At 41.5% G+C, this 25,309-nt stretch overlaps 1 protein-coding gene across 1 annotated transcript in view; it reads left to right on the plus strand.

Annotated features, from left to right (window-relative positions):
• The window catches only part of FBXW8 (F-box and WD repeat domain containing 8), a 53,597-nt gene that overhangs the window by 12,627 nt on the left and 15,661 nt on the right, over positions 1-25,309 (plus strand). The window contains exons 5-7 of the mRNA XM_080366123.1: positions 12,838-12,995; positions 20,690-20,886; positions 22,391-22,600. Coding sequence (XP_080222249.1) covers positions 12,838-12,995; positions 20,690-20,886; positions 22,391-22,600 — 565 coding nt within the window. The remainder of the gene's footprint in view (positions 1-12,837; positions 12,996-20,689; positions 20,887-22,390; positions 22,601-25,309) is intronic.

The raw sequence follows: 25,309 nt of genomic DNA on the forward strand, positions 1-25,309 counted from the left end.
TAAACCCTTCCGCTTGTTTTACTTCTGCATTTGGAATTCTCCCTTTCTGTTTTGTCTTCCGTCCTATTCATTGACTATTGCTTCTCTTCCTCTCCTTTTCAATGGGATGTTTTTGCTGCTGTAATTCGTTGTGTTACATGAAATGAAAATGCTTCTGCTGAAGCTTGTGTAGTCTGTGACCTCTAGAGGGGCAGTGCTACGCAGTGGATGACCCAAACAGTGGCCATGGCTTGAAGAACTTGTGTGTGTGGAGTACCACAGGTCTGACATTGACTCATGCCTGATGTTAAGACTTCTTGAGTCACTGGTAAGACACCACAGCTCCCAGCCCGCTCTGGGCTGCAGCTCTGCAGATAGTAACCTGACTGCTTTTGTGCCCTTCAGCTGGGACAGTGTTTCCTGGCCTTGGCTGGGAGCTGCACTACTGTATCTGTTCCACTGTCTCTAATGAAACCTCCTGTACTTTTTTGGGAGCCAGAAACCCCAGTTGTCTCCGTGCTGCTGCCAAAATCTCCAGCTCTTCTTTTTCTTCATTTTCTCCATTGTGTGTTTATATCCAAACATGCAATAGATAGGAGATAGGCAGAATAAATTACATTTCTGAAGAGTTAATAAACAATATTAATAAATAGTCCATATTTTAGCTTGGTGTATTATGGAAGTTGTGTGAAAATGCAGAAACCTGGTCTTTTCATATTGGTTCCCCAGTTCCTCCAGTATCTCTTGATTCTTTTGGTGAGTTTGCATCAGCTGGCATGCTGAAGGGAGTTGGTGCCATTAAATAATTTAGGTTCCTGAAAACAGGTGAGCAGGTAAGAGACCACAGAGGGAAAAGCTACACGTGCGTATCTGTTAGGAAAAACAATATTATGGGTATTACTTGTCAGTTATTTCCCTTCTCTGAGAAGATGAATTTTAGTAATGAAGTCTTCTTATGAAGCTATGAACGTATATTTGATAAAACAACATGGGGAAATCAGAGTTCAGCTGTTTATCTGGTTTGTAAATGAAATGTTTAGAAGATTAGAACACCAAAGTTATATTTCTTTCTTTGCTGTTTACTGCTTGCCCTTCGCTCTGCTTTGGTAGCTCAAGATCTCTGAAAACATCTCTTAAATTGCTGCACGTAGAACACTTCTTGCCCAAAAGAAGATGAGTTTGGTTTTCTGCCAGTGATGATTGAAGTCTGCAAGACAGTGGCACACTTGCACCTTCCAGTAATATCTCATGATAAATATCAAAAAAGACAGACTTAAAGATAAAACTAAAACTTCTATGGACATGAGCAAATTGTGCAGGGAAATACTTGGTTCGTTATGTGCATTTGCTAAGTATTTATGATAAGTAGATTGGGGAATTTTTGGGGTTTTGTTGGTTTGCGTTTTTTTAATCTATACACAATACTCCCCTTTCGTAGCTTATAGTATTGTACTTAATGGCATTGTGCTTTCAAATTTGTCATAAAAGTGTAATGAATCTGGTGATCAATAGCTAGCTGCTGCGTTCTTTCGGTACTGAAGAAGTAATTTAATAGCTGAGGTTAACAAAAGTCAATTTTCTTCTCAGTATAAATATCAATTATCTGTTACATTTAATGATTATATCTCCAGTTTCACAAACACTTACATGCTTGGCTTTACATGTGAATAATCATAGATTACAGCAAGACTTGCCATGTGTGTAAAGCAAAACTGATATGTGACTTTGCAAGACTTGAAGTGGGTGATGATCTTAACGCTCATTTTGTGGGTGGCATTTCTTGGGGTTTTCTAAGCAGTGGCTTGTGATATCTTTGACCTTTCTTCTATAGTCAGGTTGCTACACTGCAGGAAAATAGGGCCATTCAGTTTTTAGCAGTTTTTTTGATGATAGAATCATTTAGGTTGGAAAAGACCCTTCATCAGCTTGGTTGCCCTTTGGACACGCTCCAGCACCTCAATGTCTGTTTTGTAGTGAAGGGCCAAAAACTGAAGACAGTATTTGAGGTGCAGCCTCATCAGTGCCCAGCACAGGGGATGGAGATTCTCCTTAGCCCTCCTTTTGTTGCTAATGTATTTATAGAAGCGTGATTTTTTTTTTTTTAATTGTCTTTTGCGGCAGTAGCCAGATTAAGTTCTGGTTGGGCTTTGGCTCTTCTAATTTTCTCCCTTGATGTCTGACTTTGGGGAGCAGCTGCAGCACTCTGGCTCAGCTCAGTCGGGCCAGCCAGGCATTACGCTCTGTCTTTATAGCTGGAAACTGTGACAGTGTATAGCAGCTGCTCCCTGGTTTCAGGACATTCAACTTGGGATCTTGGAAGATCAGAGAATGGTTATAAAAATTAAAGAAAGATTTGGAGAGAGGGGTTCTCCAGCAGGAATGCTGGGGCTGTTGTGTCTTTGCAATCTTGGAGTAAGCCTGGGAACAACCTTACTTGATTTGGACTTGTGCTGTGATAGACCTGATCTTGCGTTTTTCACTATGCTGCTTCGAGTATAGTGCTGGAAAGTAGATTAATTTTCTTTAGAGTTGCTGTAAAGCTTTTTTTTTTTAATCTTTCTGAAAGGGAATTTGTACAGGTTGTGAGCAGAGTGACTTAAAACAGCAGTTACAAGCGTGATACACAGAAGCATAGTTTGCCTGAAGTGGTTCGGGGGAGGATCTCTTTGTTAACTTTGTGTAAGGAAGCAAAGACAAACTCTACAAGGTTAGCTCTCCCTGAGAGAAATGTACCTATTTCATGCACTCTCCTGTTTTCTCCGTGCTGCTGCCAAAGCTCAAGCCAGAAGATGGCAGAATATCAAGGATTGATTTAAGTGCAACCTGAGCTGCGAGTTGAAGGTGGCTGCTAGCAGCTCCTCTTTCTCAGAGCGCTTTGCATTTACGGGCTGACATCAGATAATTCAATCTGGCCTGCATGCAGAGCATCTTGTGTTTATCATTAAAATTTCATCCCAGCAGTTACGATGCTTGTTTTCTGGGTCAGACCTTGAATCCCTTTTCATTTGAGACAGCGGTGTTTGTGGTTACCTCACTCCCAATCAATGTTGTATTTGCCAGCCTTTCTACAGTTACATGTCTCAAAAGATCTTCTTAAAGGGTTGTTGTCCTCCCCCCTTCCATATTCAATTCAAATGTAGTTTTGTCTTTAAGTCAGTGTTTACTTAAAGCAATTATATAGCTGCTTGCTTGGCTTTTATAGATTACTACTGGTCATTAGGTTGACTGTACCTAATGCTGTCGTATGTTTGGTTTCAGTACAGAATGCCTGGCTTTCTTCATCTTCTGTTCATAAAATCTTATTTTATTTTATTTTTTTTAAGCAAGCACATGTTCAAACTAAAATTGCTACTTTTTTTTTTTTTTTTCCTTGGTGGTGTTGACAGCCACACTGATGGGAATTTGTAGTGAGAGGTTATGTCCTCCTGGAGATACCGATCTCGGAGCACGCATCTGGTCCTTGTTTGAACTGTGTTGTCATTACACAGTGGATCCTGTGGTGTAACATGTCTGTAGCGTGTTGTGAGACTGTTCTGTTGTCTGACTGGCTCTATGTGAATACTTATGCGTGGCTGTCCTTGAACCGTGGGAAGGCTTGCCTTGTGTTGGTGGTGGTGATCTCTTCTCACGACTTGCCCCATAAAACCAGAGTCTGCCGTGACATTTTATTGTGCATTGCGTTAACACGTAGGTTTGCAGAAAGGGCGCTGTGGCTTTACTGCTGCTGTTTGTAGCTCTGAAAGCTTCTCAAATGAAAAGAAACAGAAGAGATCCAGAGTCAGACCACCCTTCCAAAGACCCAGAAATATAAAGGTATCTGCTTTTCCTTTCTTCGGTTTTGCTTGACTGAAGGAGGTGGTAGACTGTGAGCGAAGAGCTTGTGTAAACAGAGATGTAAGGGCATGCCTCTGCTGTGCCACAGGGACGGAGCCAGCAGGTGCTCCATGGAGTCCCTGCCCCTCTTATAGACCAGGCTGGAAATCGGCCCCCGCTTCTTTTCTTTACGTTTTAACTTCAAACGCTTTCTTCCTTCCTCCAGTAAGTACTGGCGTCTTTCCTGGAGATTTTATTTTCTTGAGTTAGGGCTGGTGAGATTCATCTGCTCAGAGTGCCTTGATAAATCAACAACTTAACACTTCCTCCCCTGTCAGGGTGGAGCACACCTGGCACGCATGGTGTTTCTACAAGTGATGCTTGATAAAGGCAATGAGAAGCAAAAGAACTTCTTTCTAAATATCCGCTGTGGTTAGGGGAATTGTCTGTTTTGGAGCTAGTGATATGTTTTGATTCTATCGTACTGAGAAACTAAATGCACCGAAATAATTTTCATACAGTTGCCTTCTTTCTGAAGGAGTCTTGCAGGAGTTACAATTTTCACACTCCAGCACTTTCAAGCAATTGGGGCCTTTCAGTTTAAGTAATTACGAGCAACATACGTACAGACATACAGGTAGCTGCTACTATATGGTAGGTTTCTTTGTTCTCTATCATCACCTCCCACTCTGCTTTCCTCTTGCTCAAAGGTGACCTGCAAATGACTTTTTCAAAAAAATGGGCTTGCCGCTCTTTAGCTTCATAATGATGTGTGAGACTAGCCCGAAAGGCTTGAAAACACTTTTCTGCACTTTTTAAAACTTCATGTCAACTCTCATCTAATTTGTTTTTTTTGCTATAGGGCTTGTGGGCTATTCTCAAGGTATTTATTAGCTCTTGCATCTCAATTCAGTGTGCAGACCTGAGGAAACCAAAATATTAATTAGTAATGAAAATGAATAAAAGTTAACAAACTGAAGTCTTAAACAGCCTGAATAAACCCCTGCCTTATTTAACTGCTTAAATGTCACTTGTATAATGGCACAACTTTGATAGGTTTCTCCCTCCCCTCCCAGTGACTGAGAGCCTGGACGTAAAACAAAGCAGTAAGGCAGAAGGTAGAAATACTTGCCTTTTTCCTTCAATCTTCTCCAAACCTTTTGTGTTCTCTTCACTCATTCGCATCATTGTTAAGAAGCAGTAAGTGTCAGACCTTCTTTTTTTCAAGCGAGTCACCTTTAGTAGGATTGAAAACAGGATGACATCATGAGTTCAGAGGGGTCGGATGACAAACTACGGGAGTTAGGTAAGGTTGTGTTAAGTGACAAACACGTTGGCTTCTCTGTCATCTTTTGAAAAAGAGCCTCAGGTGAAACCAATAGTGGAAGCTTGATACCGACTCTCTGTGAAAGATGCTTTTCCAGCCTGCCTGACCATTAAGCTATTGGTTTACCTATAGGTTTTGCTGGATGCAGAGATGTGCAGTGTGCGTAGCGATGGCCAGTATCCTGAAGTCACAGTCATTATTTTAGAGCTTGTAAAGCCTGGTTTTCTACTGAGGCCAGACAAACCCATCCTTCCTTCTAGTAAACTTCCTGAACGTTTTAAGTTTTACTGTTTTTTCACAACCTACCAGCCTCTGGGCTGTTGCCATCAGTGCTTTAGAGTTCAGGTGATACTTTTCCTCTCTGCTGTTGGCAGTGTGTTCCTTCCAACATGTAAATATATCAATTTACATCCCCTTCCAATGGTGTTTTCTCAACGGTATCTGAAACGGGAGCCATTGCTTAATTTGTTGCATTATATGTTTGTCCTTTGTGAAATAATAGGGCTGATGGAGCAAATCTTTCCCAAATTGCATCATAATTCCTCTTGAAAAGGATAATTTTTTTTTCTGCTGTCATGGCAGTAGCCTGAGGCACTACCCACAGTTAATAAGTTTCCTTGGTCAGAGCAGCTGGTGTAATTAATGGGCCTGAGCTGATGCAAGCCACTGGAACCTTGATCGAAATGATAGGAGATTCTTGGCCTTAAAAAAGAAATTACTAGAGACAGTTTGGCTTTTTTTAACTTCTGCTTTTGTAAGTGTTCATTAAAATGTTTTCCCTGCCCTATACCCCTTTGGCTTGTTTCTGTTCCCTTGGTATGACATTCGCATGCACTTAAAATTAATAAGAAGGTGAAGCTTGCAGAAGTACTTAGGATGGTGAAATATTAGTTTTGCTACAGGTAACAACAATAAGCTGCAGAAGAATTGCATGCTATTTCCAGCAGCTTAACCCGCTTTCTAGAGCTATGGTTTCCTCAACAAGGCCTTAAGAATGATGGGACAAGCTCTCTGCACTCAGTTTCGGTGAGCGGGCCCCAGATGGATGTGGGTTGATGAATTGGAAAGTCGAGTTCCCAGCAGAAGAGATTTGGAACTGATCACAGGGATGTTCAGAATGTCTGTCCTACTTGTTAAATCTTACAGTGTTTCCAGGACTGTTTTGGTACGAGTTAGTCATTTTTCATATAGTTGCAGTCATATATTGAGTAACCCAAAATAATGTTTGGATGAAATCAGGGACATTCCTTTTCTACTTCACGTTCTTCTACCAGTGTTTGGGTGGTTTCAAATGCTGGTTTGGGTTCACTCCCATCTGGTTTCTTTCTTGTATTTTATGGTGTAGCTTTCTGCCACACTCTGTAATAGCAGAAAAATTTATCTTTCCTGTTCCATTTGTATTTAATTTTTTTGTCATTGTCTTCTATTTGTATTCCTTTCTGCCGTACAAAGTAGGTCCTTATTCCGTTGCTGCTAGTCGACTGTTTTTGCTGAATCCTTCCCTTGAGGAATCCCTTAGCCAGGCTACCTGTCAGTTATATATGTAGTGGCAAAATCAGTGGCTCTAAATAACTGTAAATGAGAACACAGGCAGGCTGGGGAACTTTTACCTCTTTCATCCGAGGCATCTCACACTGTGTTGAATGTATTTAAGCAGTCCATCGTTATCCCTCACTTCAGAGAAGTGTTGTGGGTCTTAATGTTTAGCATAAAAGAAGGTAACAGAGTCCATTTGATTTCAGTGTTGCGTGTTGCAATTGAGGTATCTTCCAACTTCCACTGTTTTTGATGAAGAGGTGTTTTGAAACAGACCATTCTGTATTACCACTGTCTTCCTTGAGCCTTATAGAGAAGATGAAGCTTGGGAGCAATTTGAACCAACTTCCAAAGGCGTTTGGATTTGGGTTTGCATGTTTAATTGGACCTTATTCATAAGCCAGCTGAGGGGGTCACTGAGTAGATACCTTAATTAACCACATGAAGGACTGGTTAGTTGCCTTTGGTGGAATAAGGATAAAAGGTACGAGGTGCTTGTTGCAGCAAGACAATGCAAAATACTCATTATTTTACTTGCTTATCAACAGGCATCCGTTTCAACAGAGCTATAGCTGGAGACTGTTACTTGAGCAAAATTCCTGTTGACTTCAATAAAATGCATTGACATTGTAAGGACTTCATAATAAGATCTTTTGAGTATTAACAGATGGTCACTGACTGCCTGAAACAAAGTTGTTGGGTTTTTTTGTTTTGTTTTGTTGATCACCACAGGTATCTGGAAACTGAACAGACTTTGCCTTCTGGAAATCAAACCTGACTGTGAAACAAAGGTTTTTCTTCCTCTTTCGTTTTTGTTTTCTTGCTACAAATCCTTTAGAGAAAAGAGGGAAAATGTAAACTGATTTCTGAAGTGTCTTACGACACTTTGGTGTTCAGACCAACTTGGTGTAGTAAGGTTTGCCCTGGAGTGGTGTGCTTGAGGTAGCTGACAGAACGGACTGACACCAGCATCCTATTTCAACAGCAACCCAGCGACAGCCTAGTTGGCCTGCTTGTTCGAAGTAAAATTCTGCAGTGCCAGCAGTGAGCAAACTACGAAGGAAAGCAGTTTGTCTTTGCTGCTGCCATGGACTGAATGAGTACTCTCGACTGTTTTGAAAATATTCCTGTTAACAGTTTTTCTTTTGTGTATTTGTCAGTTTATATATTAGTTGCAGTTGTACTTTGCACAAACACTAATTAGACAGCCATCAACACTCAGGGCCAAAGGCTTACTAACAATGCAACTGTGATAGCAGTGTCTTAATTGGTTGAGTGTAATTGTCATTAGGCAACGATAAAGACATCTGGGGCTCTGGAGAGAGATCAGCCTCCCCCTCCTCCTCTTCCCCAAATTTGTTCTGCCTATTGCTATCCAACACGGTTGAGCTTTTTCAGATGAGATTCTGTGTTTTGACCAGTTTCCTGATGTTTTTCTCCTTATGAAATCGTCTGCCTCTTCAGCACCACTTCATTAGACCGGTGCCCAGCCTCCATCTCTGCTTCCTTCCACATGTGTTCCGCACTTCACCACCTGCTTCCCAGCTACAGTGGGACATCAGCAGCTTTTAACCCCCAGCTCCTCCTCCTTCAGTCTTCTTCTTTCACTCATGTGAGAGGGCACTGGGAAATTGTTCATCTCATTATGACAGTACTGCCAATAAAAAGTAGTTTAAACGCTCTTGATTAGTGAGTAGGTATTTTTATTATAGTGTGTTTGTAGATGCCATATGAATTTAATTTTTTTCAGCTTCTCTACACCATATGCATTCCACGTATTGTCGCAGCAAGTTTTTTTTAATGCTTATCTGTAAAGCTGAAGCCGAATTTGCAGACTGATTTTTGCAGATGTACACATATCTGTCCAGAATTATAGAACTGGCTTGTCAAGGAGAAGTATAGTTTGAAAAATACAGCTCTTGTCTTTCTCCTGCTGCTATTTGTGAGTATACACTGAAATGTGCAGCAGAACAAGAGCAAAGTAGAACCTAAGTCCATCAGAAAAGTGGAGTTACTTGGGTCGAGAGTCTCTGTTGAGGACTAGGAGGAGGATGACTGTGGCTGGTGAACAAGGAGGGAAGCGTGCAGACCCAGAGCTGGAAGCCAGGCACTGTGTGGATAAAACACCTCGGAAGGTATTGATTGGGGCAAGGGAGTATCTGGAGAGAGGAAAACTAGGGGTTGTAAGCAACAGTCTTTTTCTTGTTGCTCCCTGTTGTGCTCAGGAAAGCAAGACTTTGAACAGCCTTACTAAATGAAGTAAATCAGGTATGGTCTCTAATGAGTTTTTTGGGTTTGGGTTTTTATTCTCTTTGAACTTGAAAACTCCGAATTTGTAGGGCTTGTGGTGGTTTCTTGTGGGTTTTTTGTTGTTTGGTTGGGGTTTTTTTTCTGGGGGGGTGTGTTGGGTTTTTTTTTGCGCAAGTAGGTTATATCAGATGTTGGAGTATTTACCTGCTACTGCAGTAATTGTCTCATTACACTCACTGAGGGGAGGAAAAGCAGCAGTTTAATGCTGTTGGTATTATAGCAAATAGAACATATTCATTGTTGTATTAAATAGAAGGGGGGTTTTTTGTTTGTTTGGGTTGGTTTTTTTTCTTTTCTTTCACTCCAGCAGAAAGTTTTCTGGGCCTTTCATAGCCACCTTGGTACAAAAATCAGTAACTGAATTGAGTCTGGAGGACTGTGCCTGTTCTGGGGCAGAAGATTTAAATCTGGGGTTCTTTCACTCAGTAGCTGGTAATCCAAACTAAGTTGTCATGGTGAAGTGTAAAAGTTGTGTGGTAGGAAATGAATAGAAATACTGATATTATCTAGAAATAGTTCGTGTAAAGTGCAGCGTGTTCTTCTCTTCAGCCATCTATATAGATATGGCAGATTTGCCAATTATCTGCAATAAAGCAGCCTTTTTATTTTTTTACAGCACGGCAATGCTTTAATAGCTTAAAAGCCTTTTGTTGTGGTTACAAATTGAAAGTGTGTTGCTCTTTACAACAGCATTAAAAGCAGGGAGTTGAACCATTAAATTTTTTAGTTCTGAATTGGATTCATCTGTGTTTGAAAGTCTTCCAGTTCAGTTCTGGTACAGGCCCAGTGTGTGCTGGAAATGGGCATGTGGTGGCGATAGCCAACGGAGCATGTTGTCAGCTGAGGAGATGGTTTATATCTCCCATTTCCCCATGCTGGTTCCCTGCCCAAACCTAGACCTCCACTTATGTTTCCAGCATGGTCTTGTAACATTTCTCCAAATCCTTTATGGTGTTGCTGAGTGAGAAACGGGAGTAGGAGGGGGATGGGAGGGATGGGGCAAAGATGCCTTACTGCCTTCCTCCTCCTGCTGAACCTAAAACACTTGTATCTTGCAGTGCCCTGGTGGGATTTCTGGATCAGCCACACATGAAGGTAGGGTTTGGTGGGCGCTTGCAGGGTTCTCCTGGCACATCTAGTGATCCCTGTTCTCTGTCACGACAGAACTGGGATAAGCACTGTGGCCAGGATGCTCTTACGGATTGTTTGGTACTATCTGAGCCCACTGGAGCCTGCCTGAGGTACACATAACAAGCTGTTGTGTTCAACAGGTCCTTGCTAGGGGTGGGAGAGCACCACAGCTTCGTGGTATAGAAGCAAAAGCTCTTCAGCACGTGCCTGTCCATCATGGGAGAGAAAGGGAGTGAGGATGAGGAGGCTGCAGGGTGGCCTGGTGCAGAGCCTGCCAAGCAGAGACAGTTCCTGCATTTAACAGGTCCCAGTACATGCACATCAGAATTTGAGTCAAATTTATGTCAAACTGACAGTCACAAAGGTTTGGTGGTCTGTTCCAGTTTGAGCTTAGCTGTAGAGGTCGTTCATGTTCTTCAAGAACAAAGAATGGTTCAAACTTTCTTTTGATTTGGTTGAATTCTGAGATAAAATTAATTTAAGCACTTACTGTGGTATTGTGATGTTGGGTCTTTAATTCCAAGATTGTGGTCCATGTTATTTTTTAAGGATGGTAGCGTGTCTTGAGCCCTGGATCAGTTGTGTTGCATGCTGTATAGAAAATCCAGAAGCAGTGTGCTCAGGGAATTAGCCAGCCTTGTGTCTCTTCTCTATTTCTGTTGTTCTGTTTTCTCCATCTATTAGTCTTTCTTTTTACATTCCTAGACTGGACTGTGTGAGAGCAAGTATGTATATACACTAGGAGGAGATACTGTTCTTCCTTCCTTGCTTATATGGGGATGAAAATGAGTATCTTGTCACTTGGTTCTGTCAGTTCTACCAGTATTTTATGTTTCCCTCAAAACTCACTATTCAGGGTCACTTAGTGGCAACAGAATTTTTTCTTCCCCTTTGTAACCCACTACTCTTTACAGTTAGAAGCTTGAAAACATGACCCAAACTTACATAAAGGGAAACAAAAAGCAGCTCAAAATTAAAATGTTATCTGTGTGTCTTGTTGAAGAGGACTGCAGCAGATCTGTGCGATCACCTGTCCTATTGTGTTTTATCTCTGAGTTTGAAAATGTATCTGAAATGAGCATTTTTCAGTTTTGTAAACCAAAGATACTTGTGAGCTAATCTGGACTGCTTGTTCAACCCAACATGAAACATTTTGCTTTGGGGAAACCTCTTTGTTCATCTGCTCTTTTTAAATAGCGCTGCTGTAAATTGGAAATGAAAGCAACATTTGTAAGGGGATTTGGGCCTCGTTTGCAGAAGTAGGAAAAGGGAGAAGTGCTATCCCACCCTATTCTCTCATTTTCTCCTGTCTTACCCTGTAAAGCACTGAAGAGGAAGCCAGGTGACAAGGACACAGTTATCCTCTTCCCGATTCAGTGCAGAGAATTAATGTGCATCTCTTTCTGCTTGACAGATTTCACCGCCCCCTCAGGCACTTTAATTAGTTGTATAAAGTGGAACATTTTCACCCAGAGATGTTGGCAGTAATCTGCTCCAGAGTACCTGTAACCCTGTATGTGGTATTTCCCCAAGGAACTGGGTAACCGGAGTTGAAGTCCACCATCTTCTAGATCTTTATTAAGCACTTTCCTTCACCTTCTTGGTAAATTAACTATTTTCTTGCTTTCCTCAAAACGTAGGTCAGCAAGATTTTGAACTGGAGACCTTTGAGGCTTATAGGAATCGTTCTTTTGAAACACTTTTCCCCAAAACGTTGGGATGTAGCAGCAAAGCTGACAGCAGTAAGCACCCATTATTTTCCAACAGAATCCGAGTCTCAACTATGGCAGAGAAAGACATCTGAGAGCGATCGTGTTAATTATCACAGTTCTGTTAAAATTCAAGTAATTATTGAACTGTTCCAAATAGCTGTTGAACTGTGTTCTTTGACCAGTCATAGAGAGGAGCTTTGCCTCTACTTTGCCTGCACTGGTTTTTACCTTTAATGTTGTGTTCCACAGCAGAGATGGCACAGGACATCTGTGTTGCTTGCTGTGTAGCAACCTTCATTCATTTAGATACAGTCAGTATTATCTGGGAAGTTTAGTTCTTTTTTTTTTTTTTTTAATTTTCTTATTGGAAAACCTTTGTTGAACTGTCGTTTTTCTGATGTTTCAGTGAGAGAGCCTTCTGCAAAGAAGGCGGCACTGCCTTAATTCTAAAGGCAACACTTAATTGTATTAATTAGTCTTCAGAGATGTAGGCAAATCTGATCCGTTGATGAGGCATTAAGAAGTTTCTATAAAAAGTAATAGATTCGATGGGTTTATACATATGAGTGCTTGTACTTACGTACATAAATGCTCTGATTAAACAGTCTTTCTTTGGCACAACCACAGTCACAAATTTTTAAAGACTGAAAAGAAACGGTTTGAAGTTTTGCCATGACGTAATTTAGACTCGTTGCTGATTACCTTTTTTTCACTTGAGCCTGACTCTCCTTGCATTCTAGTTGTAAAACTCATATCGATAGTTGGTAACCTATGGTAGCTCAGTCGTGTTGTTCTTGTACCTCCAATTTACACCTGCCTGTCTTAGTAGACTTGATGCTACATTTAGTAAATGGGAATAAAATGAGGGAAACTAATGGGCTTCTACACAGAGTGTGTAAACAGGAGGAGAGTCGGTCTAGGAGCTGTAAATGGTGTTGGGTTTTTAAGACGCTTCTTGTTTGTTCCTCCCTTCTCCTGCAGCTACCTCTTTTCTGATGCTCTGGGATGAATAATAGCTTTCTTTTCCAGATACACATCAGGAGAAGTGAGGTTGTGGGACACTCGCACCTGGGACTACACAGCCCCCATCCTGGAACCAATGCACGGTCCTGGTGATGCTGGACCTCAGCCACATGTCTCCTTTGTGAGGATAAACAGCTCTCTGGCTGTAGCAGCTTATGAGGATGGTAAGTAACCACAACTCTCCTCCCTATTTTAAAAAAAAAAAAAAAAAAAAAAAAAAAAAGAGGCTTTACAAAAATGAAGCAGCTGTGCTCAGCTTTTTGTGTTTCTGTAATCCTGTATATAAACACACACATGCACACACTTGCTTTTATGTGAGAAAGTTGGCCAATAACCGTAAATGCATTGGGAGGCATTGGAACATAGCACCCATTAAAACTGATGTTTAATTCCTACTGGAACTGCTACACAAAGCTTGAGTGCCAGGCTGTAGTCCAGCCAAACTATCTTAAGCAAATAACTTGTTTTGCTATAAAAATATTAAATATTCTTCCACCAGCCTTCTCCTCTGTCCAAAACTCCCTTGGGGTGCTGTGAAGCTTTGTTATGGGAATACTGGTAAACTTGCATGTCTGATTAATCTGCGTCCTGTCTTGCTCTTGGCATAGTGTGTGGATGCACATTTTCTTAACTGAAGTACTGGTTTGCAGTGGTGGGTTGTTATATACTTTGATATAGAGAAATTAAAACTGTGACCTAATATGTAATGAAAACCTAATAAAATACTGGTTATATGCATTGTTTTAAATATACTTAGATGTTTATGTAATGGACAGCAAGAGCCAGAGACCAACTGTATATCTACTGGACATGGGAACAGCAATTAAAAAAGGTCAGGTTTGAACAGTGCTAGCCGATTGGGATCCTAGGCTGAGTTGCTCAGGCAGAACTTAACTCCTGTCATCTTTCTTTAAAATGTATGTTTTTTGACACTTTAAAATCTTTCCTCAGGTATGAATAGAGCGATTTTAAAGTTAGGGAATTCTGTCCACCTACTATCTTTGATCCTGGCAATTCTGCGTGTGAAAACAAAACAGAAAATGGATAATCCAAACAAAATCTCTAATCCATGTATTTTTATTTTAGAAGTAAAATAAATGGGGTTTGGGTGAAAAGAGCTGTTTTAAGATGATCGGCATCCTTAGCAGTTTCTCTAGCATGGATCATGCTAGAATGGTCTTCTGTGGCTAAAAATTGTCGATAGGCAACATTTTCTGACAACAGCAAGTCTGGTATTGCAGAATACTCATTAATATTATTTACTTGAGCCATAGGAAATTATAGCACAATGATAGTTTTAAGTGTTGGCTTTTTGTCCAGTGTGCCAAACAATGACTAGCAGAGGGTCTTTTGTTTGTTTTCTAGTCTCCCACTGACTAATCTAATAATATGTCTAGGTTTTTTTTCCTGTCATATTCCTTGTCGTCAGTCCTGTGTGTGCTGTGACTAAACTGGTTTGCATAAAGCTCAGTGTCTTTTATTCTTTTGGGTAGAAATTTTAATGGGCTCTGTGATATGGCAGTTACTGTGATTTGAGAAGCCTGGTCAGAATAGATTAGTTTCGATGTGAATAGGGAATTACAAAGACTGATTTTTCGAAATGTTTACTAACTGGAATCTGAAAGCATATATTTACGTTTGGTGGAAAGCATTATTTTAAACTTGGGGAGGGAGAAGGAAGACTTTGAAGATAATGTGTTTGATCGTTCTTTGTTGTACTTTTCCAGCTCCCTTTTCTCTTTGTTTGTAAGTTTGACTAACACAGAGAAACCATCTGCTAGTGTTGGAGGTGGTGCTGTCAGGCAAAGAGTCTAGACTTCTCTGTCGAATCCCTGGCTAGCAGACTCGTTCAGATAACATCAGTTTCTCCCAGTTCAACAGAGCTCACGCAGCGATGTCCTTGGCATCCGATCACAGGGAAGAACTAACAGGCAGATTCTGCTCGCACCGCGCCTGCCTTGCAGCACTGTTTTGCTGGTTCGGTAGCAGCAAATGCTTCCCAAGGCATATGAAATAATAGCAAGGAGCAAGATTTGTCTTACTGGGATGCCTGCATCCAAAGTGAAGTGTGACTCCACGATGGCACGAAAGAAAAACTGAATTGTGGCTTCTGCTGAATGTTTCTGATGGTGTCAGCCTCTGAGAAGCAAGCTGCAAGGAGAGGTAAACGAGAGAAAAATGTATGGGGAGAAAATGAAGTTCCCTCTGCCCGTGCCAATACTCAGTGGGGGCACTGTATGTACACCTGGGGCAACGGGACTTGGCAACTTGATCCACAGTTGTGATTTTTGAATTCCAACCCACTGGCCTCATATTTCTTCTGCCTTGTTTCCTATTGTCAGCACTGGCAGTCCTCCAGTTTGATTTTACCACTAATTGTGTTGCACGTTACCGAACTGAAATGAATCAAATCAAAATGCTTTTCCTGGAGCATTAGATAAAGCAGGCGAGGGTTCTGGGTAATGAGCAGATGCTGCTAATGCAGGGACAGTAGAGGCCTTGCCAGGACTCCATCTGCTCCATGCTTGCCTGACTTTGGCTGCGAGCCACAGCTTTTGGGAAACAGCAGTCTACTTTTAGCCATCACTCTCCCCCCTACCCCACCCTCAGGAGTCTCATAGTTTGACTTGAAAACAATGTGCTGCAACAAGAGAACATACTTTTTTTTCTTTTTTTTTGTTGTTTTTTTTTTCTTTTTAAAGGCCATGTTTCGTACTCATGTAGGCATGGCGGGCAGATGCTGCACTGCTGCCCTTCATGGTAATACTTGGAGATCCGTTGGGAGGAGTTAGTGGGACTTCACAAGTTGCAGAGTAGCAACACGGAGCAAAGAAAGGTGGTTTCTGCCGGGACCAGAAGTGCTTTTGCTTGTTGGCAGGCCCCAGGAAGGGAATTTTGGCAGTGTTGCTTTCTGGGAATCTGCTGTCTTGTCCGTTCTGATGCCCTTAAAGCTGCCTGTGGGTATTGTCCCTTCTGTACCCTCTTTGTAAAGGCAGAAGTGGAGTAATGTTTGGTGCCTTCCCCTGAGTGCCGGGACATGCTGTAAGATAGCAAGAGCAGGGAAACAGGCTGGCTCCAATAAGAAGAAAACCACATGTAGCAGGTGGAGGTGTATTTATTCCCATCAGATACGTGCAGGTGGCTGTGGATGCAAAACTCTTGGTTTGGGGAAACGGCGCGTGATTTCACATGATGGGCCCAGAAGTCTGGCTCTTGAGTCTGCAACTTGGGAATGAAATACAGACTTTCTCATCTGTACCTTCTCTGAGGGACTGCATGGGGGGGTGTCATTGGGAAATCTCTGTAGGAAGGGTGGTGGAGATAAAACCTGACAACATTTGGTGGAAACTGGTGTGATAATAATGTAAAGGGACAAATCTTATGGCTGAGGTCAAGTCTCTCGCTGTTTAGTACAGTAAGTAGCTTGCTGGGCCTGCTGAAAGTTGAGACACAGCATAGCAATGAAAGTAAAATACAAAATTTTAGTTGATGAACACCAAGCATCTACTAAGGTTAAATTGGCTGTGTGTTGGTTGTCCTTCCAACTAGAAATATTTTTGGGAGAAACTCAAAATTCAAGATAAGTTTTGAGACTTCAGGCTGATGCTTGTTTCCACCCACATATTTTGTCTACTGTTTGTACTTCATAGAAGTGTGATGTGTGAAAATTATAAGGAAATAAATTAATATTCCCAGCTTGGAAGAAAAAAAAAGAAAAATGTGTAAGAACTGTTTTCAAAAGGTGAAAAAGAATTTTGTGTGAATCAAGAAAGAATTAATAAGCAAGACTGCGACTCACAAACAGGAAAAACATCATGTAGATGATGTGAATTAAGCAGCTTCTGGCCATTGTGCTGGGAGACTGAAGTGAATGAGCACAAAACCCATGAGCACGTCCACATTCCCTGCTCTAGCATATACAAAATTCTGTCTTTGCTTTCCTGCCCACCCACCCCGCCAATACTTCACATGTCGATTGCTGTACATCTTTTCTAAAGCTGACAGCAACCGCTAGCTGTATCGCCTTAGCATGGAAGGGCTGATGTAATGGGTCCGTAGGATCTTCTGCACCAAACCACAGCCCTCCCTCCGCTTAGCCTGAGGGTTTGCTCCTAGCAGGTAGCCCGAGCAGGCAGCTGTTCTCTGCTGTGGCTAGCTCTTAACCTGCCAAACACAGCCAGTGTAATATTTACAAATGTGATTTAACATTTTTTGCCTCTGCTTATGCTTCCTTTCCCTGTAACAGGATTAGAGATGTCAGAGGAAAAGAGAGACCTTTTTTTTTTTGTGTGTGTGTGGCAAAAACATTGCCTTTTATACCAGAGAGAAAGCTAGGTGAAAACAAGATGTACAAAGCAGCTGCTTTTGCAGGACGTCTTTTGTGCTTCCAGCTGCAAAGAAGGGACTATACTAGAGGGGAATTTACTAGGCACTGTTAATGGAGAACAGCTCCCAGCTATTCACCTTTGATAGAGCAAGAGAGGTGGAAGACTGGCTGATGCTTACTAAAACTGGAGTACGGTCAGGATCAGCAGTGCACTGCGTAAGGCACAATAGTCTCATAGTTAAATGTTTTATCCAAATACCTTCCAATCTAGAGTGAATTGCAATAAATGGACCTTTCATCAGACCGCATTTCAACAATATATTGGGTTAGAAGTTACAAACCTGAGTTCTTTGTACAGTCTGGGCCAAAGCGATAAACAAGGTGACTGGTATGGTGATTGTAATGTCAAGTGTCACAATTATACTCGTTTCCTTGAGCCAAGATTAAATATAAGCAAGCTGTAAAGTCTAAATTGGTTTGAGGAGTTATTGTTAGAGTTCAATTGGAATAATCACCATTGTGGTGCAGATTTTAGCATGCTGTGAAAGTATTGCTTATAATTCTGATTTAATGACTCTAACACTTTTAAGATTACAGTATTAAAAAAAAAATATTCTGTAAGCTTGCAACCTCAACTTCACCTTAGCAAAGATATTGCTTTGGAAATGAAGTACTGGTCGCTGCTGGAGGCAGGAAGATAAACTGTGTAAAGTAGTGATCTCATCAGCACTGGTAAATCTTACACCTAATTTTTTTTATGTTGCCATGCTAATAACTTTAACTGTAATGGTGGCTTTTTATTTTTTTGCTCTTATACAAACATGATTGACTGTTGCAAAGGCTTGCATGCTAATAAATACATTTTTCTGTTTCTGCAATGAAATATAGAATACAGAACGTTCTTGAGTAGCACTTTAAGACCTAGTAGTAGCTTTGCCTGTTGATAAATACAGTGGAGTGTTTTCTTTTTCTGTGAAACTTGAAAATGTTTTCCTGCCGCCATGCACGAATGCATACACCTGTTTTGACAATAGTGGATTTCCACAGAAGGTCCTTGCACGCAGTGGTTGAAGCGTCTAACTGGTAGCAAGTAACAGATGGTGGAGGATGTACATACACAATCATACAGTCTTTTGAAGGAAGGGGGAATCAAGGGGGACAAGCAGTATTTTTGCAAGCAAATAGTTGTTCATCCTAATGACAGAAAATGGTATTTCTTTTGCTCATTGCGTTCCTTTTCAGTTCTCCTTTTTACTCCTTATATTGTGCTCCTTCATTAAACAGATGTTAACTTGTGACCTTACAAATCACTTGTTTTTCTGATAAAATTTTTAGATATTTTGGACAGATGGAACAGCTGGTTAAAAAAGGAAAATCCAAACACCTGTCTTGAACTGATTTCGCATGAGCCATTTTTGCTGTCTTCTCTTTTTATAATGTTTGAGATGCAGCAATAATAGTGGCTTTGTTGCCCAAAATCAGAGCAGAACTCTGAATTCTGGGTTTTCCAGTTTGCTTGTGAGGTCAGAAGAGAGGGTACTTTGACTTGAATATTTTTTGATATTTTGCAGAACTCCCGTACATTAATACACTCTATTAAAAACAGTGACGTGCTCATCACAGAGATGTGTAAACAAAAGATTTCACTGAAAGCAAATCGGCTTCCTTGTTCCCCTTCACAAAAGTGATCTTTAATTGGGATAAATGTTCTGCAAAACAAAGTTGAAAATACTCCTGCCGGGAGGAGCTTGGCCGCAGTTTTCATCGTCTGATGAAAAAGTCCGGTGCTAACATCCACGATCTGATATCACTACAGTCTTTTCTCACTGACGTACATTTGTTTGTTTCTTTGCTTGTTTAAATTAGCTGTCCTGGAGATGAGACTTCAGCCATTCCCTTTGTTCCCGTTGGGAGCCAAGGACTGGCTGCGAAGGAACAGAAGTGCCACCGCTGAGCCCTGGTGCGGGGCAGGCCAGGCGGCACAGGGAATTGTAGCTGTGCTGTCCATTTGTATTTGTTAACTTGTTTGAAGCCTAAGTGTGTGTGATGCAAGCTAGCATTCTGTTTTTCAAAACCAGTTCAGCAGTTATTTACCTTTCAAGCAATTAACATAATTACCATTATGCTAAGAAGTAATTTTGGGAAGTTCTGCTCTGAGCCCTTATGACTCCATCGGGACAGTTTTACTCAGGACTTATCTTTTTGATGGAAGCCTAATTGCAGTTTTGGCTTTGTGTAAACAAACAGAGGCGGCTAATTGTTTAGGCAAATAGCAGATTAATTTAAATATTCATCCCTAATAAAACAAAAATGGTCCCCATTATGGTACTCATTCCCATGGCGAGGAATATAAATATTCAGTGGGAGTGCCATTAGACGGGGATCTTAAGGATTATCTGCATTATTTCACATTGGTAGCACTTTCCAGATACCAAATAATCTTTACAAAAGCAAACATAAATCAATTTAAACTCATTTAGATACCATTTCACTATGTGCAGTTTCATTACCACACTCTTGCTTCACCTCCTTTGGGACATTGGAGGAGTGTTTGCAAACTGGCATTGGTGCCCGTCCACAGCTGTCTGTCAGAGCTTTTATGTCTCCTTTTGAAGGAATAGCTACCATTAATCATTTCATCATTAATGGCCATGCTCAAGTAGAAGGCAGGCTTCTCCAGCCCTGTCTATCACATCTGAAGATTGCTTCTCCGTTAATTCAGTGCAAAGGTGGCCCAGAAGTCTCCGATTCCGTCTGGCCCTTCTGTTCTGTAATACACTCCTGATTGCTCCAGGTTGCTTTTATTCAGATTATTGCTTTAATGTACCGGGCTTTTAAACAGCGTATCGGTGATCTATGCTGGGAAAAAACACAATGACAAATATATTGCCTTTAGACTGATACTCCTCTATTCTTCAGGATTTGTGTTCTTTAGCTTTTTGAACTCTTCTACGTTTTCAGTTGTTCTAGAGCATCAGGATTAGAAACTCTGCTGCCGGGTGTAAACTGTTAAGAATGGTGTTAAAATCCCTGACCTATTGCTGCCTGGGCAGAGCTTCACATTCTTCGCTTTAAAACTTGTGTAACTTGTGTGTGCAGCAGAGTGACTGAAATTTGAATGTGGGCTCTTCCTCGCTCTGTTTTGTGGTAATTGAAGGCAAGTATATAGTAGAACAAGAATTTAGGTATCTAAGTCTGATCTTCTCCAAACGTGGAAATGTAAGAGAAGTCAAGCGGCCTTCCTCAAGGTAGACACCAATGTTACCTGAAAGTCAAAAATTAGGAATTACTTAGAGAGAGCAATAGAGCCTGTAATGCCAGAGCGTGTAATTTTGGAAAGTTACCTCTGAAGCAGTTACGTGGTGCTATGCAACGTCCTGAAGTTCTGGTTTCCTGCCTTACCGTCTCTTTCCTGTATATTAACTTTTTCCATTACAATGCTTTTAAGCTTACATCTGTAAATGATCTTGTACAGTTTTGTTAAATTCGAAGATAACGCATAGTGATTACATTTTTTTTTTTTGTGTACAGGAACAGTTAGCGTTTGGAACCTGATGTTCGGCCGGGAGCCAATCCATCATTACCAGCACAATCAGAGGATACAGGCTTTAGCTCTTGGTTCAGAGGGTGCAACGGTAGCGACGGCATCTGGCTTCGAGGTCAAAGTGGAAAGCCCTGATGACAGAGGATTTTGGCAAACTACGGAAACATTTGAAATCCAGAAATTGGTGAGTCTCCAGGCTACTCAGCTTGATTCCAGAAGCTCCCGATCCACTAATTATTTTCGGTACAGTTAAGAGGGATCTTACAAAAATCTTACAAGAGTGTTGCCTGAACTAGATAACAGCATTATCAGCTAGAGGCTGTGATTTTGAAGCAGGTTAACGGATGAGCCTTTAAACACTGAAGAGCAAGGATGCAATGCTGGCTTAAGCTACAAGTGAAAATGAATAGAAGTCCATATGGTGCAGGAGGTTGCCTGTTTTTAATTATTTTTTTGTCAACATTAAACTAAGTTGGCTCATTTTGTAAATCAGTTTTCTCGTGTAGAATTGGAGCTAAAACTCAAGGTCTCATTCCAGATCAACACTATCTGATTAATTCTGAGGCAGGATATTGCAAACGAGCTAATAGCATCACTTGTGAAGCTGTAACTAGTTGTGCAGCTTCTTTAGGTCGCACCTTCTGTCACTGAAGTTTTGAGACTATTCTAATTAAAAGTTAAATCCTGCCCCATTCTCTGAAGTTTTATTACATCTCAGAGTATCAACGTTTTTTTGAAAGGGGAAGGAAGTATGTTGGAATAAATTGAGTTTTTTCAGCTTCTCTCCTATTGCAGGAAGCTGACTCCGCAGCTGATGGGTAAGAAGTTGTGATTTAAACCACTCCTGATTAGTCCCCTATTTCAAAGCTAAGTCAGTCTTACAGTATTTAAATTTAAAAAATCCCCAAACATTTTAAGAGACTTCCCAGTAAAAATACTAGAACACCACCACACGCTCCATTGTGGTTGGATCCATCTTACTCTTGCATCTTGCTTGCGATGAAATGTCAGTTTGCCACATGTGACGGAGGCGCTCAGGACACCACACGCTCTTCTAAGGGTGGGTTAGGAGTTAGCTGTGCTGTTAAGGAGTTAAGCCCTTCCCGGGGTGAGACGTTTCAGCAGCATTTTAACCATTTACTGAAATGGGAAGAGCAATGTCGTTCTGGTCTTGTGACAGAAGATAGGGGGGCTGATACCTGGGCTGTCCTAGAGTCATGCGATGACTTCCCTGTAAATTTAAGGCATATATACGTGATTGCAGGGTAAGCATCAGCTCTTCCGTGTTAGTTGCGTGAACGTGTTGCCTCTTCTCGAGCACCGTATTCACATTCTAACTCTGTGTGCTTTAGCCTTACGGCTTTCTGTCCTTCATTTGAATGAGTCCGTTAAGTCTTGCTCCCTTCTTTGATGTGACATTTTGGTGTGCTCCATTATAATGTGTTCTGATTAGGTTTTTAAGTGGGCTCATTTTAAAGACAGTGAACTAGATTTCATCGTAGGAGCGAAGCTTGCAGAAGTTCAGTAATAAAATGGATACTTGGTCTTTGGCTGAAATTAATCCATAATGGGGATGATTCAAGATAGCCGATGACCACACATTAGCAGTCCGTTCATTTTAACGTGTGGCAGTAGTGCTGTAAAAGAATTTTTGGCTGTAATAAAAATAAAATGTCTGCTTTTTTTAGGTCAACTTCCTTAATCTGGTTCCAGATGTTATGGGGAGTCCAGTGACAGTAGCAGCTGCAGAAGACATTGTCTATCTCCTGAAAGCAGAAGATCCTGGCAAAATTCTCCATTCTGTCTATGGTCAGCCCATCACATGTCTGGATGTGTCCGCTCATGAAGCAGTCTTTGGGCTCAAAACCTTTGGCTGGCTATTGAATGAGCCCAACCAGGTATTTAATATTTTTATTGTGTAAGGTTTTTATATTTACATAATTGAAGGAAAAAAGTTCATGCTGCTGACCATTTCCTTCCCTGCTATTCAGCTTTTGACAGTAGAGGGAAGATACTCTTTTAATGCATCATCTGATGCTTCTATTATTGTTCTGGAGGGCTGAAGGAAGGGTTTATTGTTCAACTAACTGGGTTCACTCTAAAGAAGTTGCATTCCTGCTCCTCAGCGAGTCCCGGCTCATTCAGCTGTATGCTGCATCAGAGGCCCTCTAGGGGGAACTAGTCTCAAAAAAACCAACAAAACCAAAAAAAAAATCCCACCCAAAAACCCCAATAAACCACCCCTGCCCCCAGAAGCCGAAACACCCCTCAGCCTTTCTGGTGAGGGCATCCTGGGTGGTATGTCAAGCCTTGTACATGTAAACGTGGTCTTAGGAGGATGCTGCTTTTTTTTTATGAGCGCTTGAGTATTTGAACTAAGCTACTTACAATTTGGTGAGGATGGTGTGACTGTTGTATTAAAGGAAGCAAAATGATAATCATAGGTTTGAAGCCCCCTGTGACACAGGGTGCTGCTTTTATCAGCACATCGTGGCAGTGGCAGGGTAGATCAAAACCAGACCGTTTTTGTAACCCTGCTGAAGACTCATGGCTGAAGCATGCTTCTAATGCAGCTTTTCTCAAACTTCTCTGTTTGTGGGAGAGGCTCTTTTGGGCTTGCAGATTCAAATAAGTAAGGTAAGTAATTGTACTGGGCAGGGGGGGCTCAGAATCCTACCTGAGATCCCAGTAGCTGGTGGCAGCAGCCTGCTCCTGGACATGGCCCCACTCCAGAGCAGGGACCAAGCTGCAGAAAGCAGTTTGCAGGTGCCTTGAGAAGAGTTTCTGTCCCTTTCCTGCATCTTGCCTAACTCTTCCACTCCCTGATTTCATTCCATTTTTTGTGGTTCTACTTCAGGCATGTGATGGGCTATCAACAGTGAGGGAAGGAGAGTGCTTCAGGCAGGTGGAGAAAGAAGCAGGAGGTGAACACCCAGATGGAAGGAGCTTGGTCTGCAGTGTAAAAATGCAGCGTTTTCTTTGGCAAGCAACTAGAACAGGAAAGCTTTATTTAGGATTACCTCTGTGTTAGGAATAAATGGGTCCAGCTGCATCTAATTTCCCCTTAAAATTCACGTTCACTAGGGAAATGCTGAGGCCACCATAAATACCTCTAGGGTTGAGAGATGCTGCGAGGCCATGCTGTCTTTATTAATTCCTTTGCTGTCCTAATCCAATTCTTTTCCCTACAGAGGTGGGGAGGTTAGAAGGTAAAATTGCCTCATTCAGGGGCATTACATCGGTGATCGCCTTTGTGCCTCATGAAGGAATAGAGAAATCTACTTAGGCCCCCGAGCGTCACTCTGTAAAGCTGGACATATTTCCTAATTTAGTTCTGAACTATTTGGCATTTGATGGCAGATTGCATTAAGCAGTGCATCAGCGTGCATCCTAATCAGGGAGATGGGACTGAAGTCGTCCAGACGGCTGGGGTGTGTTTGACAAGGACGCTTGCTTGGCATTGCCGCACCAGCTGACATCACGCCGGAAATTAATTACTAATGTCTATTATGATAATTATGTGCCTTGCGCAGACGTGAAGGGACGTTGCGTTGGCTGATTACGCTGGTCACAAGTTGACAATCTGTCTTTAGGAGAGCTTTTGGTCTCGGAAATGTAATGATGAAGAATTCCAGCCCTGTTTGCTGCTGGTGGTGTTGCTGTAGTGGGAAAGCTGTGTTTCTTCTCAGTTTGGGGTGGTCTTTGTTTTTCCTGAGGGATATTTTTTTTTTCTTAGTGTAAGCTCACAACCGTAATGATACTGCCTAGTAACCTGATTTCTGATGAAAATATAGTTAGGGAAGCCATCTTTTTCCCCCCTCTCTGTTTTTTTTTTTTAATCTTTGTCTAATTTTAACCAACTTTGACAGCAGAGTAGAGATCTGAGGCATAAATTTTGTAGGGACTTTTATGTTGGAGAGGAGAAAAGCATTAGATTTGTGGCATAGACTTGCCTACTGCCAGATGACAGACATCCATGCAGGAGAGAGTGGAGAATATAAATGCTTAATCTGTGAGAAGTTCAACTTTCACTTTATTAAGCATCAGACAACCCAAGTATGGTGCTGCTTTTTGAAAGTTCGTCTGTTTAGTGCTCCTGGAGCTCTTGGTTTTATATTAAGCTACAAGAAATTTCTTTAGTAAGAGTTATTTCAGCTTATATATGCAAAGGTTATTAACTCAACGTGGAATGTACTATTTTCCTGAAATTCCAGATTCTTGAAATACAGAGATCTGTGTTCCTATCTGGCCTCACACGTGGCTAATATTATCAACCAGATAATGAACCACAGGGAAAATCCTAACCCTGGCTTTGCCTTTCAACCTGAGGTGGTGCTCATGACATCCAGCGGACACACCGTGGAGGATGGTGTCTGGGAAATAACGTATTACCCTGTGTCACGCTGTTTGGAGACCTGTGATCTTGATGCGGCAGCAGCATCACAAGGTCTTGGCATTCGTGTTTGAATTTGGGGTTTGAGCATTGCACGTAAAATTAAATGCACATATTTAAACTAGAGCTGGCTTTGGTCGTCTTCATGACAGGGCATAAACCTTTTAAACAGGTAGCACTATAACTGCCAGGATTGACATCATCTGATTTCTGA

Source organism: Falco punctatus, assembly GCF_963210335.1.
Source record: "Falco punctatus genome assembly, chromosome: 1".
NCBI lineage: Eukaryota > Metazoa > Chordata > Aves > Falconiformes > Falconidae > Falco > Falco punctatus.